The following is a 15,371-nucleotide window of genomic DNA, read 5'->3' on the forward strand; positions in this document are numbered from 1 at the left end:
TCCCAGCTGTGGTTATATTGTTTGCCAATGCACCACCTCCTTCCTGAAGATTTCAAAGATGATCTGCAAAGAAAGCATTTCATGTTCATCACTGAAAAACTTCAGGGCTGGCCTCTGTTCATGCTGGTGGAATGGGCCATCTCAAGAAACAGATGGAAAAATGGTCATTAAAGTAATGGTGGGGAACATGTGGATCTCTAGGTGTTCGTAGTATCGTAGAGCTGGAAGGGACCCCAAGGGTCATCTAGTCCAATCCCCTGCAATGAAGGAATCTCAACTACAGCATCAATGACAGATGGCCGCCCAACCTCTTAAAAACCCCCAAGAAAGGAGAGTTCACCACCTCCCGAGGGAGACCATTCCACTGTCAAACAGTTCTTACTGTCAGAAAGTTCTTCCTGGCGTTTAGTTGGAAACTCTTTTCTTGTAATTTGAAGCCATTGGTTCAAGTCCTACTCTCTGGAGCAGGGGAAAACCAGCTTGCTTCATCTTGCTCGATAACAAACTCCCATCATCACTGATTCCTGGCCAAGCTGGTTCAGGCTGATGGGACTCCCCATCCCTTTTGTCATGAAGACTGGCATCACTGCAACAGGCTGCCTAAATATCTTCTAGTTTGGTGAAGGATGGGTGATCCCAAGACCCTCCTTGCCAACACTCCCCTGCTCAAACCCACAACCCGCCAAGCCAAGTGGAAGGGCTCCAGCTTTCCTGCAGAAGGGAAGACCCTTCTCTCTCAGCTCATGAAGAATTATCTACAAAAAAGGGAATGGAGAAATTACTAAAGCTGTCTTTATTACAGATCTACCCAAAAAAAGGGGGGGGGAGAGAAGATTCCAAACAATGTTTCTCTTCATTTGGTTTATAAACAGCAGCGCACAGGGAGGGGTGTGTGTTGCAGAGTGGCCAAAGAGAGCCGCATGATTTAAAAGTACCCCTGGACAGAGAGGGTGGGAAAGGACGCAGACTGGAGAGATGTAGCAGGGGAACTGGTTTTTCTAAGAAAGTCTGCCACCATCTCTCATGGGCAGCAGCTGTTAATTGTACAGGATCTGGACTGGAGCAGGATGAGGGAAGCTTCTCCCCTGTCTTTGTTGGGAGTCTTCCATTTCTTGCCATGGCTATTTGCTGGCAGGCAGCAGGCTCTATTCCCTCTTCTCCCACGGAGTAACCAGCCTTCCCATCAAGCTCAGAACCATGACTGTTTGTCCCCAGCTGAGCTAGAATGGTGCAGCTTGTTCCCTCCCAAAACCAGACACTAGCCCAACTGCTCCAAGGCAGTTCCACTGTCCCTCATCTCCTCCCAAGGAACTAGGCTTAAAAACAAAAAGGGGAAAGAGTCCTGGGGCATATTCACACACTTGGCCTGGGTTGCTCAAGGTCCCATAAGTTTCTTGAGGAAGGCTTCCAGCTGATCCTCATCTTTTATCCCTACAAACTTATCCACCACATCGCCGTTCTTCATAGCCAGGACTGTGGGCACTGCTGAAACCTAGGAACAAAGAAGGAAAGATAGAATAATAGCTGTGCTCCACTGACCTGTGAACATCATTGTAGAAGTCAAAGCAAACATTGAAACAAAGGTAGGACGCTGTAAAAAAGGTGAATGATTAATGTTTCCTCATATTGGAGAGCTCCTAAGAAATTGAACAGGATCACTTGGATTTGGGGTGGGGGTTGTTTTAGTTTCAGAAAGATGACTGTCAAAGGCGTACAGCTCCAGTATGGAGTTTGCATTTGGCAGAAAGGAAGTTTCTGCTGGTACTCTGCATGATAACAAATGCACTTTCCTGCTTGGAAAACAGAGTAAGGCAGGGATGGCTAACCTATAGCCCTCCAGATATGACTGGACTACAGCTCCCATCAGGCCCAGAAAGCATGGTCTGAGGCAAAGGTCAAGGAAAGATGGGAGTTGTAGCCCAACAACATCTGGGGGGGGCACAGTTTTCCCCATTCCTGAACTAGAGAGAAGGAGGAGACAGCCCTAGTGTGAAACTGCACTGCCAACTTTCTGAAAAGCAGGCTCTCTGGTAGAGGAAGAGCTGACCAGACTGCTTAAAAGCTCACCATGCAGTTTGTGTAGCTGTGCAGAGGCATGGCATCTGACTGTCACCTCTGACCATGTGGTAAGAAAGTGTTACTTCCCCCCACTCCCTGCCCAGTTGCACAGGTTTATAGCTACACAGAACTTATAGTACTGCTGGAAGGTTTATGGTTATAGCTTTCCAGACAGGAAGCTTTTAAGCAGCTCCTCCTTGCCTCCTGATCATCTATTTCTAGCCCGCAACTGACATCAAGTTCACATACAGCAATACTCCAGTTCTGCAGATGTCATTGCCTGACTTCTTATCCCTAAATGTGGTTTTAACTGTGCCCAAACAGAAGCGGAGAGGAAAATGGATGTGTCCCTCTTTGCGGTGTCAAAGTGAGTGAATATGACAGACTTACAACATCCAGGGTATGTGTGTGGGTGCTTTAGATAGAGGAGGCTCTATATTTGCTTATTTTGTACAATCATTTCTGCCTGTCACAAGGAGGGCACTGAAGCTCTGTCCTCTGGAATCCCACCTCTCTGCCTTCAAAGGGTTAGCCAGAGATTTGCTACGTGGTTTCAAACCTGAATTTGCATCCAAAGTAACTACAGTGGTACCTCGGGTTACATACGCTTCAGGTTACATACACTTCAGGTTACAGACTCCGCTGACCCAGGATGAGAACAGAAATCGTGCTCCAGTGGCGCAGCAGCAGCAGGAGGCCTCATTAGCTAAAGTGGTGCTTCTGGTTAAGAACAGTTTCAGGTTCAGAACGGACCTCCGGAATGAATTAAGTACTAAACCCGAGGTACCACTGTAACATGCTTTATATCAGGGCTGGGGGAACCCATGGCCCTCCAGATGTTGAGGGACTCTCCATCAGTCCCAGAAAGAATGGTCAATGGCCAGGGACGATGATGGGAGCTGCAATTCAACATCTGGCGGGGGTGGGGAATATCCAAACTCTGCTTTAAACACAGACTGAGGCCTTCAAATTTCTTAAAGGGTAGAGCACAACTACTGAATACACATAGCCCTGCCACCAGTATATTTATTCTAAGCAGAACACCAGAAGGCCACATTTGTACCATACATTCAAAGCACCATGATACTACTTTAAACAGTCATGGCTTCCCTGCAAATAATTATGGGAACTGCCGTTTGTTAAAGGTGCTGGGAGGTTATAGGAGGTCTCCTATTCTTCTCCCAGAGTTCCCCGGGAAGAGGGCTTGACTGTTAATCCACTCTAGGAATTGTAGCTCCGTAAGAGGAATACAGGGTCTCTTAACAACTCTCAGAACCCTTAGCAAACTACAGCTCCCAGAATTCTATGGGGGAAGAAGGGACCGTTTAAAGTGGTATTGTAGCTCTCTAGATGTATGGTGTGAATGTAGCTCATGTTTCTGGAGTCATGCTACATCCCTCCCCCTCCTGCAAGCTGGCTTATTGATCTATCAGCTTCTTACTGCCCAGTTTTGACTAAGGATTGAGAGGACAGCCAGGGATCAGGCAACAACAGGAAGAGGATCTGCAGGGGCTTGCTAGCTGAGTACTGCAGGGCCCAGTGCTTTAAAACCGCAGGCTATGCCCCCCCCCCCACATGTGAGCAAGCCCATTAAAGTAGTCCAGAGACTGACAAGAGAGGAATTTGTAAATATTTCAGAAGGGGCTGACACATTCCACAGCTCCCCTCTGGCGCCCTTATCTGCAGACAGCTCAGCCACTGGGTCGTGTCCTATCCTTATCTTGCCTGCTGTCCATCCCTGGAATGTGCTTTCTCATCAAACACGCTCCCAGCTGCGCTGCGTCTTGCAGCCATCAGCAATTTGCCACACGCAAAGCCTCCCCAATGGAAAGCCCTGGGAGATCTGGCTTCTCTTTTCCACCAACGCTCTGGACTCAGAAGGCCTGTTTCAGCTGGGCCCCACCCTTTCCCCTCTGCTGGCCAATGCACTGCAGCTCCTTAAGAGTGCCACATCCTATGGTTACTCCAGGATGTGTGTGTGTTGTTTTTGTTTAAAGAAAAACCTAATGAAGGCTCAACATGCAACAGATTATAGATTATGGTTAATTGATGTTCTTTAGTGCCCTCTAGGGGACAACTATAAAAATTCCTGGGCCCTCAAAACACTCCCAGAAAGCTCCTCTTTTCTTCATTTTAGAAAGAGTCAGATGCTTTACTTGTGGAGACATGTGGGATGCAAATAAGCAATAAGAGCACTTTATAGAGTGAGGATCCAGTATCCTATTCTCCCAATGCCCAAAACTGCAGCCACAAAGCAAGGAACAAGCTGTATATAAAAATGGCTTGCCCTAAGTTACACAGGAAGTCTGGGGCAGAGCAAGGTCTCCTGGGTAGAATGCAAAGAATGTTAACTGCTGAGTCACTCTTCCCGTCCACAGTTTAACACTGCAAGGGCTTTTTCTATGCTAGGCATAAATCAATAGGGTGTGGAACATTTAATCGTTCCCCATCCATACCAAGACAGACTCAAAATCTGAATTTAATTCCTGACATGTGAAAAAATATATGCTAAGTAAAGGACAGGCAGCTAAGGTCCTCCATTCTTTGAAAACTGGCAAAGACTCCTTAGAAAGTTGTGATTAGGGTTTGAAACTGAATGAAGGTCATAAGAAGATATTAGTCAGGAGGTTTTGAGTATTATGTATGACCTTTATAATTGTATGCTTGGCAGTGCAAGAAGTGTGTTTGTGTGTGTGTGTGTGTGAGAGAGAGAGAGAGAGAGAGAGAGGTTTGAAGCCCAGATTTCAAGGTGGGGCTGGGAATGTCCTCTGCCTGAAATCCTAGTGAGTTACTGTCAGCCAGTTTAGTAGACAATCTTCACAAAAGTCTAACTTGATATAAGGCAGCTTCCTATGATTTTTGATTCACGGCTCGTGTTTGCTATTTTAAGAATTTTAGGCAATGTCTTTAAACGAGCAGCAGCTGACCCGCTTTCCAGCTCACCCCATTCCCCGTGAGGGGTGGGTTTGTTCCACTTCTTCCCCCAAATGCCACTAGAGGGGCTTCTGAAGGAGCATATTTCCTCGAGGGAAGGGGAGAAGAGACAGAAATAGCTTCTTCATGCCAAATAGCTGCCTTTTAGGTTTTAATTTTATAGCCAGTGCTTCTCGCCATAATAGGTTTATTCAAACTGCTTTTGTTGGATCCACCTGAAAGGCAGCATATAAAATAATGATTGGTTACAGGTCACGTTGTTGAGGTGGGACATCAGGACTCTGGGCAAAGGAGACCAGAAGTTCTCTTTGTTCATTCCACTCACAGCACCATCTGTAAATCACCCAGCGGCTGTGCGAAGAGAAGGGTCATCACTGGAACACTATTGACTCAACTGGAACATAACAAGGGATGGTGGCAGCAAGCCAAAGTTAAGAGGCGGTGGGGAAACTGAAAGAGTTCAAGGCAAGGTGGCGTCAGGCTGAGACAGGCCCCTCTTCCTGCCTCTCTGGGAGAAGTTGCATAGCAAGGAGGGGCCCCTGGCCTGAATTAGGGAGAAAGGACCAACTAAGCAAGAGGAAGAGACATGGGCAGGGCCGGCCCATCCGTTTAACAAATGAGGAATTTGTCCCAGGCAATAAACTAGGTCAGCAGGAGATGCCTAGCCATTTCACCAGCAAGGGTTGAAGAAGATGCAGCAGCAGCACCAGGACTTTGGGCCCAGGGTGTCCAAATGCCTTCCCTATTTGGGAATCAGGAGAAGGAAGCTCTGGTCAGAACTGAATCCCTTCTGGGAAGAATCCCTGTGAAATTTTTTCGCAGCAGGAAAATACTTCATGGATGGATGCTCCATTGGGACAGCTCCGGAGCCCAGGGCAGGTCAGGGCCTGTGCGAAGGAATGTACAGGCATTCCAAGGCTCGCAGAGGGGGTCCCTCCCTCCCTCTCCCTTCCAAAGAATCTGCCGCAGCAGAAAGGTTGTTGTGAAATTTCCAGGCTGAGATGGTGGGCTGCTGTCTTGTAAACAAGAGCGAGGGAGGGAAGACTGATAGGAGCGGGAGATTTACTGCCCATTTGCATGGAATCTGCAGGACTCAAAAAGCCCAGCAGAGTAGAAAATTGTTTAGGATCTTAAGGCCACAAACTAAAAAGAAGCAAAAATCATTTTGCCACATGAAGATGTCTTATACAAAGCACCAGGTCGCTGGACTTCTAGCCCAGCATTGCTTACTTCAGATAGTACAGTAGTAGCTTTCAAGGATCTTAGGTGCCTCAGCGCCTATTAACTGGAACGCTTTTAATCAGAGATACAATATGGGGCTTTATTCCTGAAAAGCGTACGCTCTTTCACTAAGCTATGGTGAGAATGTAGTAAGTGAGAATGTAGGAGGAGGGCCAAGCACAGCTTTTCTTTTCTTTAAAGTTTCCACTACCAATTTCCACTGCCCCTCTACCCTTCTAAATTTAAGTATCAGACAAAACTCTTCTTATGTCCTAAGCATCAGAGGAAAGGACCAGCCTTCTGTAAAGCTCTGCATATTGAATCTGGTAGCTGATACAGAAAGGATTCTGTAAAAAAAGAACAAACCAACTAAAAAAAAAAGAGGGGGAGTTAAGAATAACAGAATTGTAGAGTTGGAAGGGACCACAAGGGTCATCTACCATCCACAATGGTCCAGCCCCCTACAATGAAGAAATCTTTTGCTCAACAAGCAAACCCACAACCCTGAGATTAAGAGTCTCATGCTCTACGGATTGAGCTATTCCAACTTGTATGAAGAAATAAATTCTAGGCTTACTGATATCTGAAAATGGGTCTTGGAAATATGGCTTTCTTTTACAGGGAATGAGCATCTCTGCTTATCATCACCTTGGTTACAAATGCTATTCTTGACTCTCTGCAGTCCTGCCACCTTCTAAAGCCGCCTTCCAGATGCTGTTAAGACTCCAACTCCCATCATCCCAATCACTGGCCATGCTTCCTGGGGCTGTTGGGAGTTGGAGTCCAATGTCCAGGGGGCTAGCCTGGTTCTAAGCCATCTGATGCCTGTCTGCCTATTGGCATCCTCCATAATGCAGCTACTTTTCCCACACAGTGACCATCAAGACTTGAGTTGGCTGCTCCAGAGTTTCTTCTATCATCACCCAGGGATTCTCTCCCCACAAACAAAGCCTTCTTGCACCACCAGACCTTCATCTCTCTTCTGCCACAGCTTCCCTATTAATTTATTGAATTAATCCATGTCTGTCACCACTCTCTGGTTTATCTCAAACAAGACCATCAGTCCCATTGAGCAGCCTTTACCAGCCTGGAGCCCTCTAGATGTTTTGGACAACTGTGAAGGCTGGGACTGATGGGGGTTGTAGTCCAAAACATCTAGAGGGCCCCAGGTTGGAAAAGGCAGTTCCTCCTAGGTTCCCAATCAGAACAAATGAAGAGCAAACCAAGTTGTTCTATACAACTCATATTCTGTATATTTCTTAGGAGGGTTATGAGCACTTACCTCGTATTCAATGGCTAAGTCTGTGTGGTCGTCGATGTCTACTTTTGCCATCAACACCTTCCCCTTCTGTTTGGCCACTATCTTTTCTAGCCTGGGGCCCAAGATCTTGCAGGGACCGCACCACCTCCAAGGAGAGAAAAGGAATTAAGAGGTCAGTGAGGGAAAAGCAAAGGCAGCAGGGAAAAGGTGAAGCTTTTCAAAACACTCTGAACTCCCCCCCTATTTTCTGGGGTGAGCTTGCCTTTAATAGCTGCAGGAGAAACCTTCTTAACTTTAACTATCAAGCCTGATATTGATGCCTGTCTTGCTAAATTAAAGAACACCATGCATGTGCTGGGCAGGTTTACAGCAGTTTTAACAATTCAAAGCCCCGAGCTAGAAGGAGCACTTTACAGACAGCTTGGGGTGTTTTCCTGCAAGGGACACTCAAAGGTACGTTTGAGCCACTTTCATGCTGTTTTGTGCCATAGGGTGAATGTGGGACAGAAAGCAGGAGAACCCCATTTTCACCAAGAGCCCTTTAAAACCCCATTACAGTGGTACCTTGGGTTAAAAACACCTCGGGTTACAAACATTTTGGGTTGCAGACCCTGCTAACCCGGAACTAGTACTTTGGGTTAAGAACTTTACCTCAAAGTGAGAAAATCGTGCGCCAGCGGCGCAGCGGAAGTAGAAGGCCCCATTAGCTAAAGTGGTACCTCAAGTTAAGAATGGTTTCAGGTTAAGAACAGACCTCTGGAATGAATTAAGTTCGTAACCAGAGGTACCACTGTATACATTCTAGCCAACACAGGTGGTCTTATATTCCCTTTACAAAGTGGTCTAACATCCGCCAGAGAGAGCCCTAAAGGTTAAACAAGAGTGAGTTTGCACACTAAAGTTGCCATGTGATCATTCTGATTAAGGCATGAGCACCACAATGCAGCTTTCTGTAACCTGGTGCCCTCCAGATGTTTTGAACTACAAGCCCCATCAGCCCTTTTCTTGGCTGCGCTGGTTGTGGATGATGGGAGATGTAGTCCAGTAATATTTGGAGGCCACCAGGTTGGGGGAGGCTGCTGTAATGTGTCAAACTATAGCCTTTCACATGCTTAGGGAAGATTGTTTTTAACGCTAGGCTGTTTCCTAAGGACAGGAGCAGAACTCTATAAAGAGAAAAATTGTAGCACATCACCTAAACTGAACCCAGATACTCGCACAGAGGTGTTTTGAAAACATCTTGGAACCCTTTCCTTATGCAGACTGAAGCCAGAGTAGTAAAAAAGCCCCAGATATACCACTACACGTGAGGATCACACAACAACTATCTGTTTGATCCAGAGTACACTCATTTAGGATCCCACAGCTAGTTCTCAAGCACTGTACCTTTGGCATAATAGACCCTTGAGTTATCGCCATACAGGACAGTTTTCACAGGTGCTGTTTTTTCCTACACCAGTTTTGCACCTGAGCAGAGGAGACTTCATGTATCAAGGTCCCTTGCAAAACATACTGCGACAAATTTTGTACTGAGTCAGAAGTACGATAGTGAATGGATGCCTTTGCGCCATTTGGGTTATTAAAAAATGTATGCATGCATTGTTTTGCTTGGTTTTGTTGAAATCAATAATAAAAAACACACAATATTTTGCCCTTTCAAAAAGAAGAGCATGAGTTGGGGGGGGGGGGAGGGAGAAAAATAAAACGCCGCCTAATCCTTGATGCAATGACACCTGGACCAAGCTATTCCATGCCACACCTACCTTCCTTCGTCCCTTTAGGGCTGTCTGGGACTAACTGCTTTTGATCTGGCATATTTGGAATGAAGGTACTGAGGAAGTCAGCTAGCTCCCACTGCTTCCGTGGTCGCTAAGCAGCCACCCCCACAGTGGTTCTCATCTCCTTCCTCTTCCCCCAGATGTGACATGGGAAGTGTCTAGCAAAACAAAAACTCCAATAGCATTTGAGAGCTGCAGGCAGACTCTTGACACAGTTCAACCAAGTTAATTTTTAAGACTGTTTTGATCCGAAAGGTCACGTAGCTACAAAGATGTTTGCAGTCTCTCTTTATTGCTAGGGAATAGCTCTAGCTATATTGCAAACAGCCACCACCTATACAATAAATGCATAAAATAAAAACCTTTCAGCTTTTACTATTGACTTGTAACAAACGAACAGGGAGATGCAACCCAGCAGCTGCATATTTTGGTTGCATGTAATTAACATAATTCAAGTAAGAGAACAGGGAAGGTGCCAAATTACTATTAGTGGACATGTTGCATGTCACTTTCACCCTACAAGCACTTCATAGCTAGAAGGGGACTCAAGAGGACTGGACCATCCACACCATTTATCCAAGGTGTGCATTTGTGCACACTGTTGTCTAATACACACATGAACTAGTGATCAGGCAGGAACTGATGCTGACAACTTTAAGCCAAGGAGAAACAAAACCCTCTGCACTCACTGGGCGTGGAAATCAATCACCACCGGCTTCTCACTCTTCAGAACTCTGTCTTGGAAGTCATCCCCATCCTGGATGTTAAAGGTGTGCCTGAAGACCAAAGTAGTGGAAAATGTCCTAGTAGTTGCAGGCACAGTAGTGAAGGGGACGGGCAGGCGCCAGGTGAGATTGCAGGGCGCAGCCAAAACCCGGCAGAAAAGCAAGGGTGGTTGTGAACGGAGCGGCGCAGAGAGCTGCTTGGCAGGGATGGAGAGGAATGGCCTGAGGAGGAGCTTTTGGGCCATCTGCAAAATGAAAAACAAAAGCAACACAGTTGGGGGAAAGTCATCAGCACTTGCAGCTTCCTGAACTCTTTTGGTATATTCCCACCACCAAGACCCCGCAGACCTACCTGTTATTTCACTGCTTCGTTCCCTTTCCAGTCAATTTCAAGGATCCCCATTCATGCCCCTATCTAGCCTCCACTGTTGCCCATACTCCTGCCTCCTAGGTTCCCAATCTTTCACCTTATCCATGCCCTCCAGAATTTCAGATACACTGTGAACTTATTTAAAGATAACTATGACAAATGTTGGACAGAGGTAAAGAAAGATCTAGAAATATGGTCAAACTTGAAGCTTTCCTTGTTAGGCCGAATTGCTGTAATTAAGATGAATGTATTGCCTAGAATGTTATTTTTGTTTCAGACATTACAGATTGTGGACAGATTGGACTGTTTCAAGAAAAAGTGGCAGAAAGACATATCTAAATTTGTCTGGCAGGGCAAAAAGCCCAGAATAAAATTTAAGATATTAACTGATGCTAAAGATAGAGGGGGGTTTGCCCTGCCGGACTTAAAACTGTATTATGAATCGGCAGCTTTCTGCTGGTTGAAAGATTGGCTACTTCTTGAGAACACAGACATTCTGGATTTGGAAGGATCTGATAACAGATTCAGTTGGCATGCATATATATGGTATGACAAGGTAAAAGTTCATAAAGGTTTTAAAAACCATATTGTCAGGAAAGCATTATACAATGTTTGGATTCGATATAAAGACTTGCTGGAAAATAAAACTCCTAGGTGGTTATCACCAATGGAGGCTAAGGAGGTGAAAAAACCTAATATGGATTCTAAATGGCCAAAATATTGTGAAATCCTAGAGCAAGAGAGTGGAAAAATTAAACTACAGAGTTTTGAGAAAATAAAGTCTAAGGTACGAGATTGGCTTCATTATTATCAAATAATGGTGTTTAAACAAGACAGGAAAATTGGCTTCCAGGTGGAGAGATCAAAACTAGAAACAGAACTGTTAGAACCCAATACTAAGAACCTATCAAGAATGTATAACCTGCTGTTGAAGTGGAATACACTAGATGAGACAGTCAAATCAACTATGATAAAGTGGGCACAAGACATTGGTCATGACATTATGTTCGCTGACTGGGAACAGTTATGGACCACCGGGATAAAATTTACGGCATGTAATGCCTTAAGAGAAAATATTATGAAAATGATTTATAGGTGGTACATGACCCCAGTCAAGCTTGCAAAAATCTATCATTTGCCCAATAATAAATGTTGGAAATGTAATGAGACTGAAGGTACCTTCTATCACCTTTGGTGGACTTGCCCGAGGATTAAGGCCTTCTGGGAAATGATTTATAAAGAAATTAAAAAGGTACTCAAATGTACTTTCCATAAGAAACCAGAGGCATTTCTCCTGGGCATGGTCGGCCAATTGGTGCCAAGGAAGGATAGGACGTTTTTTATGTATGCCACCACAGCAGCGAGGATTCTCCTAGCAAAGTATTGGAAGACACAAGAACTACCCACGCTGGAAGAATGGCAGGCGAAGGTGATTGACTATATGGGACTGGCAGAGATGACTGGCAGAATTCGTGACCAAGAGAAAGAGACGGTGGAAGAAGATTGGAAGAAGTTTAAGTATATCTTAAGAACTGTTGTAATATTGATGAATGTTAAAATGTCAAGGTAAAGGAAAATATGGAATTACAGCTGTAATTGATTGATAGATTAATTACCAGAAGAAATTTAAAAAGACAATAAGTGATTAATTAACCGGCCTGAAGGGTTGTTGAAGAAACTTTTAAAATAGGGAAGCAGAGAAGGGGGGGGGAGTCCGAGAAGTAAGGTTATGAAAAAAAGATTTGAAATTATACATGTTTATATGTTTGTGTTTGTTTGTGTGTGTTGATTGTTTTGTTTTTATTTGTGTTGAAAATTAATAAAAAAATTATTAAAAAAAACAACAGAATTTCAGATACACCAATCATATTTACTGCACATATAGCACACACATCAAAGTGTTGGGCTAATGAAGAATAAAAAGGGCAGGCCCCTACCTGCAGGCTCACCATTTAACCTAAATTACCTTTTGGGTTACAATCTTATCTACTCTCTTTACCCTTCAGCTCTGTCTCACTTAAGCACGGTCAGATCACATGTCAGCATGAAGGGCATGCTGGAATTAGGGTGAATGAAAGAAAACATCGCCCTTTAACTCTCTGGACAAATATGCAGTCTTTCAAACCTGGGGGTGTTTGGGTAGCTCCTCCCAGTGCAGGCTGGTCCATTAGGGCAAATCTCAGTATGCCCTCAGCCAACTTTCTTCCTGCTTACAACCAGTCCAGGGAGTGGCACTGGCTGTCACCTTCCTCCTCTCAGTCCTTGTAGAATGCAGCAGGTAGGAGGAGTGGGCCAAAAAGTAGTTGGCTCTGCCTGTCATTGGCCCTGGGCTCCCTTCCTTCCATTCTACCAGTCCCAGTGTGTACCAGCCATCATTGATACTCCTCAGTCAAATCACACTTTTAAACCTTCCTTTTTGGTTGCTCCTGGCTACTCCAGTCCTATAGTTCTAGCCTAGTCCAAGCTGGTGGATACCAGTCTTTTTACTGAATAGTTCTTATTTGCAAGCAATGTCCTCTGGTGGCCACGGTGGGCCCAAGTATCATATTGGAACATCAACATCTTCCTTTCTGTAGCACACTATTACCACTGTGATTTCGGCTGGGTTTCTCAGTGTGGGAAAATGCTTTACCATTCTGATCCTAACAACCTGCGAAGCACAATGTGATAGGTAGAAAGCAACCTGCCCAACTTCATTTTTTGGTTATGCTTAAAATTCATTACCTGACAACCACAATCCGGCTGCTCTACTAACACTTATATGCACCAACTATGGTACAAACTACTGTAGCACAGCTAACTCTTCTGAGTGTTCAAAACACTTGACATGTATTCTGGGAAAGCTAGGTCAGTATAGCATAAGACTCTTAATCTCAGGGTTGTGGATTTGAGCCCCACATTGGGGAAAATATTCCTACATACCAGGGGGCTGGAGTAGATGACCCTCATGGTCCCTTCCAACTCTATAATTCTATTACTCATTACCTCAGCAAGCTTCACAACAGTCCTGTAAGATTATTATCCCCACAGCAGCAAGACACTTCCATAGGGGCTAGTAGCGTGCAGAAGAGAAGGAGAGCATTTACACCAATCTCAGATAAACAACAACACTAAGCTACCAAATTTCTTGCATCAACAGGCTGCACTAAATGACATATGAGGTCCCTTCCAAAATACTCATAAAGGATTCTATGGGAAATTTGTTATTTTATTTACTTCCTCAAAATATAAGCAAAACACAAACACTGTTGTATTTTTCTTACAATTGGAGTGCATTTGCAAACAAATATGTTTTCTTTAGCACTTTATGAGGTTTGCCTCTTTGGTTGGTTGGTTGGTTTGGCCTAGCATCACCCACCCACCTTGAAACAAATTTTGATTGCATCTGCTTCAAAATGTGTTTTCCTAAAACACATTTACATGCAATAAAGGATGTTTTCTGTAACAAACCATCCTTTTATAAAACATTTTAACTTTCAAAAGACTAAAGTTTACAAAATTTAGTGCAGATGATTAAAAAGACATTTTCTTAAGTAAAGGCAGGCAATGTTGTATTATTCAAATACAATATTAAAACCCAGTATTAGGTAAACTTTTGTTGTTTAGTCGTTTAATCATGTCTGACTCTTCATGACCCCATGGACCAGAGCACTCCAGGCACTCCTGTCTTCCACTGCCTCCCACAGTTTGGTCAAACTCATTATTGCCATGCAGTTGATATTTAACTGCCCTAAATGCATTGAAATATAAGAGAAGGATATATACTTCTAACCTTCTGTCCTACCCTGGTTACCCTCCAGTCAGCTTAATTCCTAACCAAGTTTGCCAGCTCCCCCCACCTTTAACTTTGGCACCTATATGCCAAAGGAAAAAAAATAAAGAACAATTTTCCTGACAGGGCAGGCAAGTGATGAGAAAAGTTCCATCCGTTACACTCCTGTGCATTTGGTAATTGGGAAAGAGACGGGCGTTTTTCTGAAACTGAGCTGGCAAGGCTGCTTCCCTTCCACAGCTCTTCTTATTTTGGTTTCTAGAACAGGAAGGACTGAAGCTCAGAATCTAACCTCAAGACTCGCGATCTGCGAAACGTCCTCCGCCGGCCTCAACCAGAGGCTGCGGTTACGGAAGGGTGAGAAAAGCGCACTCTGCACATGTTCAGAGGCAATCTCGTCTGCTCTACAAACTGGTTGAAATGAAGCCCAGCTTATTAGTGCCGCTTAACTAATTGCCATCCTGGGCTCTTTGGTGGAGGCGGGATAATAATATAAACTGAAGTAACATAATAATGGTAACCATCATAAGTAATTCACGTTTCACTTGAGCTCCTCCATGTCCTCTATTAGCCCCTCTCCACTCCGGTCCAGCGGAGAAAGTGTTACTCGTGCGTAAACAGGCACAGGCCCCCATCTGCTGTGCAGCCGGGTCAGCGACACCCCCCCCCCGCACGCGACCTTCTCCCTTCCACCTTCTCACCTTTCAGCCCCTCTTTACAGTGTCTCGCGGCCGCCACACTGTGGAATCAGACGGGCCGGACTCTCCTGCCAGCCGATTGGAGCAGCCGTGGGAGGAATGTATGCATTCTGGCTGGATGATTGGCTGTCGAAAGGGAAGCTGTTGAGAAACCTGGGACGTGGTTGGGCTAAGGAGGGCGCGTTCGGCCCTCAGAGGAGCGCGTCCTCCGCGCGCTTATTGGTTAAAACGCAGCCGCTCCGAACGCTGGGGGAGTCGGAATTTTCACGCAGCCTCCGGTTTGATTGGCTAAAAAGCGCCAGTCGAAAGTAGGAATCTGCGTCAGCGCTGTGGCCTCGCTCCTCGCATCGGGGAGCCAAGGTCAGAGTACACAGGATGTGTCCAGGGAGGTGGTACGAAAGGCGGCTTCTCAACTTGTTTATTTCGGGGTTAATAATAATAATAATAATAATAATAATAATAATAATAATAATTTTTATTACTTACACCCCGCCCTTCCGCCTCTCCTAACAGCGCACCGTTATCTTGGCTTAAATCAGTTAAGCTGCAGTTTT

At 45.0% G+C, this 15,371-nt stretch overlaps 1 protein-coding gene across 3 annotated transcripts; it reads right to left on the reverse strand.

Annotated features, from left to right (window-relative positions):
- Positions 1 to 778: 778 nt before the first annotated feature.
- TXN2 (thioredoxin 2) lies at positions 779 to 14,965 on the reverse strand. Of its 3 annotated transcripts, none has more exons than XM_083700976.1 (4): positions 14,821 to 14,965; positions 9,942 to 10,222; positions 7,496 to 7,619; positions 779 to 1,492 (listed from the first exon to the last, which is right to left on the reverse strand). In XM_083700976.1, exons 2-4 carry the CDS (start codon positions 10,220 to 10,222, stop codon positions 1,376 to 1,378), a joined length of 522 nt encoding a protein of 173 aa, XP_083557102.1. In that variant the 5' UTR covers positions 14,821 to 14,965; the 3' UTR covers positions 779 to 1,375. The 3 variants fall into 3 exon arrangements, with proteins under 3 accessions (XP_083557102.1, XP_083557103.1, XP_083557101.1); XM_083700977.1 differs by lacking the exon at positions 14,821 to 14,965 and adding an exon at positions 14,658 to 14,789; XM_083700975.1 differs by lacking the exon at positions 14,821 to 14,965 and adding an exon at positions 14,641 to 14,776.
- Positions 14,966 to 15,371: the final 406 nt, after the last annotated feature.

The sequence above is a fragment of the Podarcis gaigeae genome, assembly GCF_964106915.1.
Source record: "Podarcis gaigeae genome assembly, chromosome: 10".
Taxonomy (NCBI): domain Eukaryota; kingdom Metazoa; phylum Chordata; class Lepidosauria; order Squamata; family Lacertidae; genus Podarcis; species Podarcis gaigeae.

Excerpts from the sequence above, each read along its gene's own strand:
- TXN2 (XM_083700975.1), bottom strand. The coding sequence starts at position 14,754 with ATGGGGGCCTGTGCCTGTTTACGCACGAGTAACACTTTCTCCGCTGGA. Across the intron at positions 10,223-14,640 it reads AACGTGAATTACTTATGATG|ATGGCCCAAAAGCTCCTCCT; the intron begins GTTACCATTATT and ends TTCATTTTGCAG. Across the intron at positions 7,620-9,941 it reads GTGATTGATTTCCACGCCCA|GTGGTGCGGTCCCTGCAAGA; the intron begins GTGAGTGCAGAG and ends CTCTCCTTGGAG.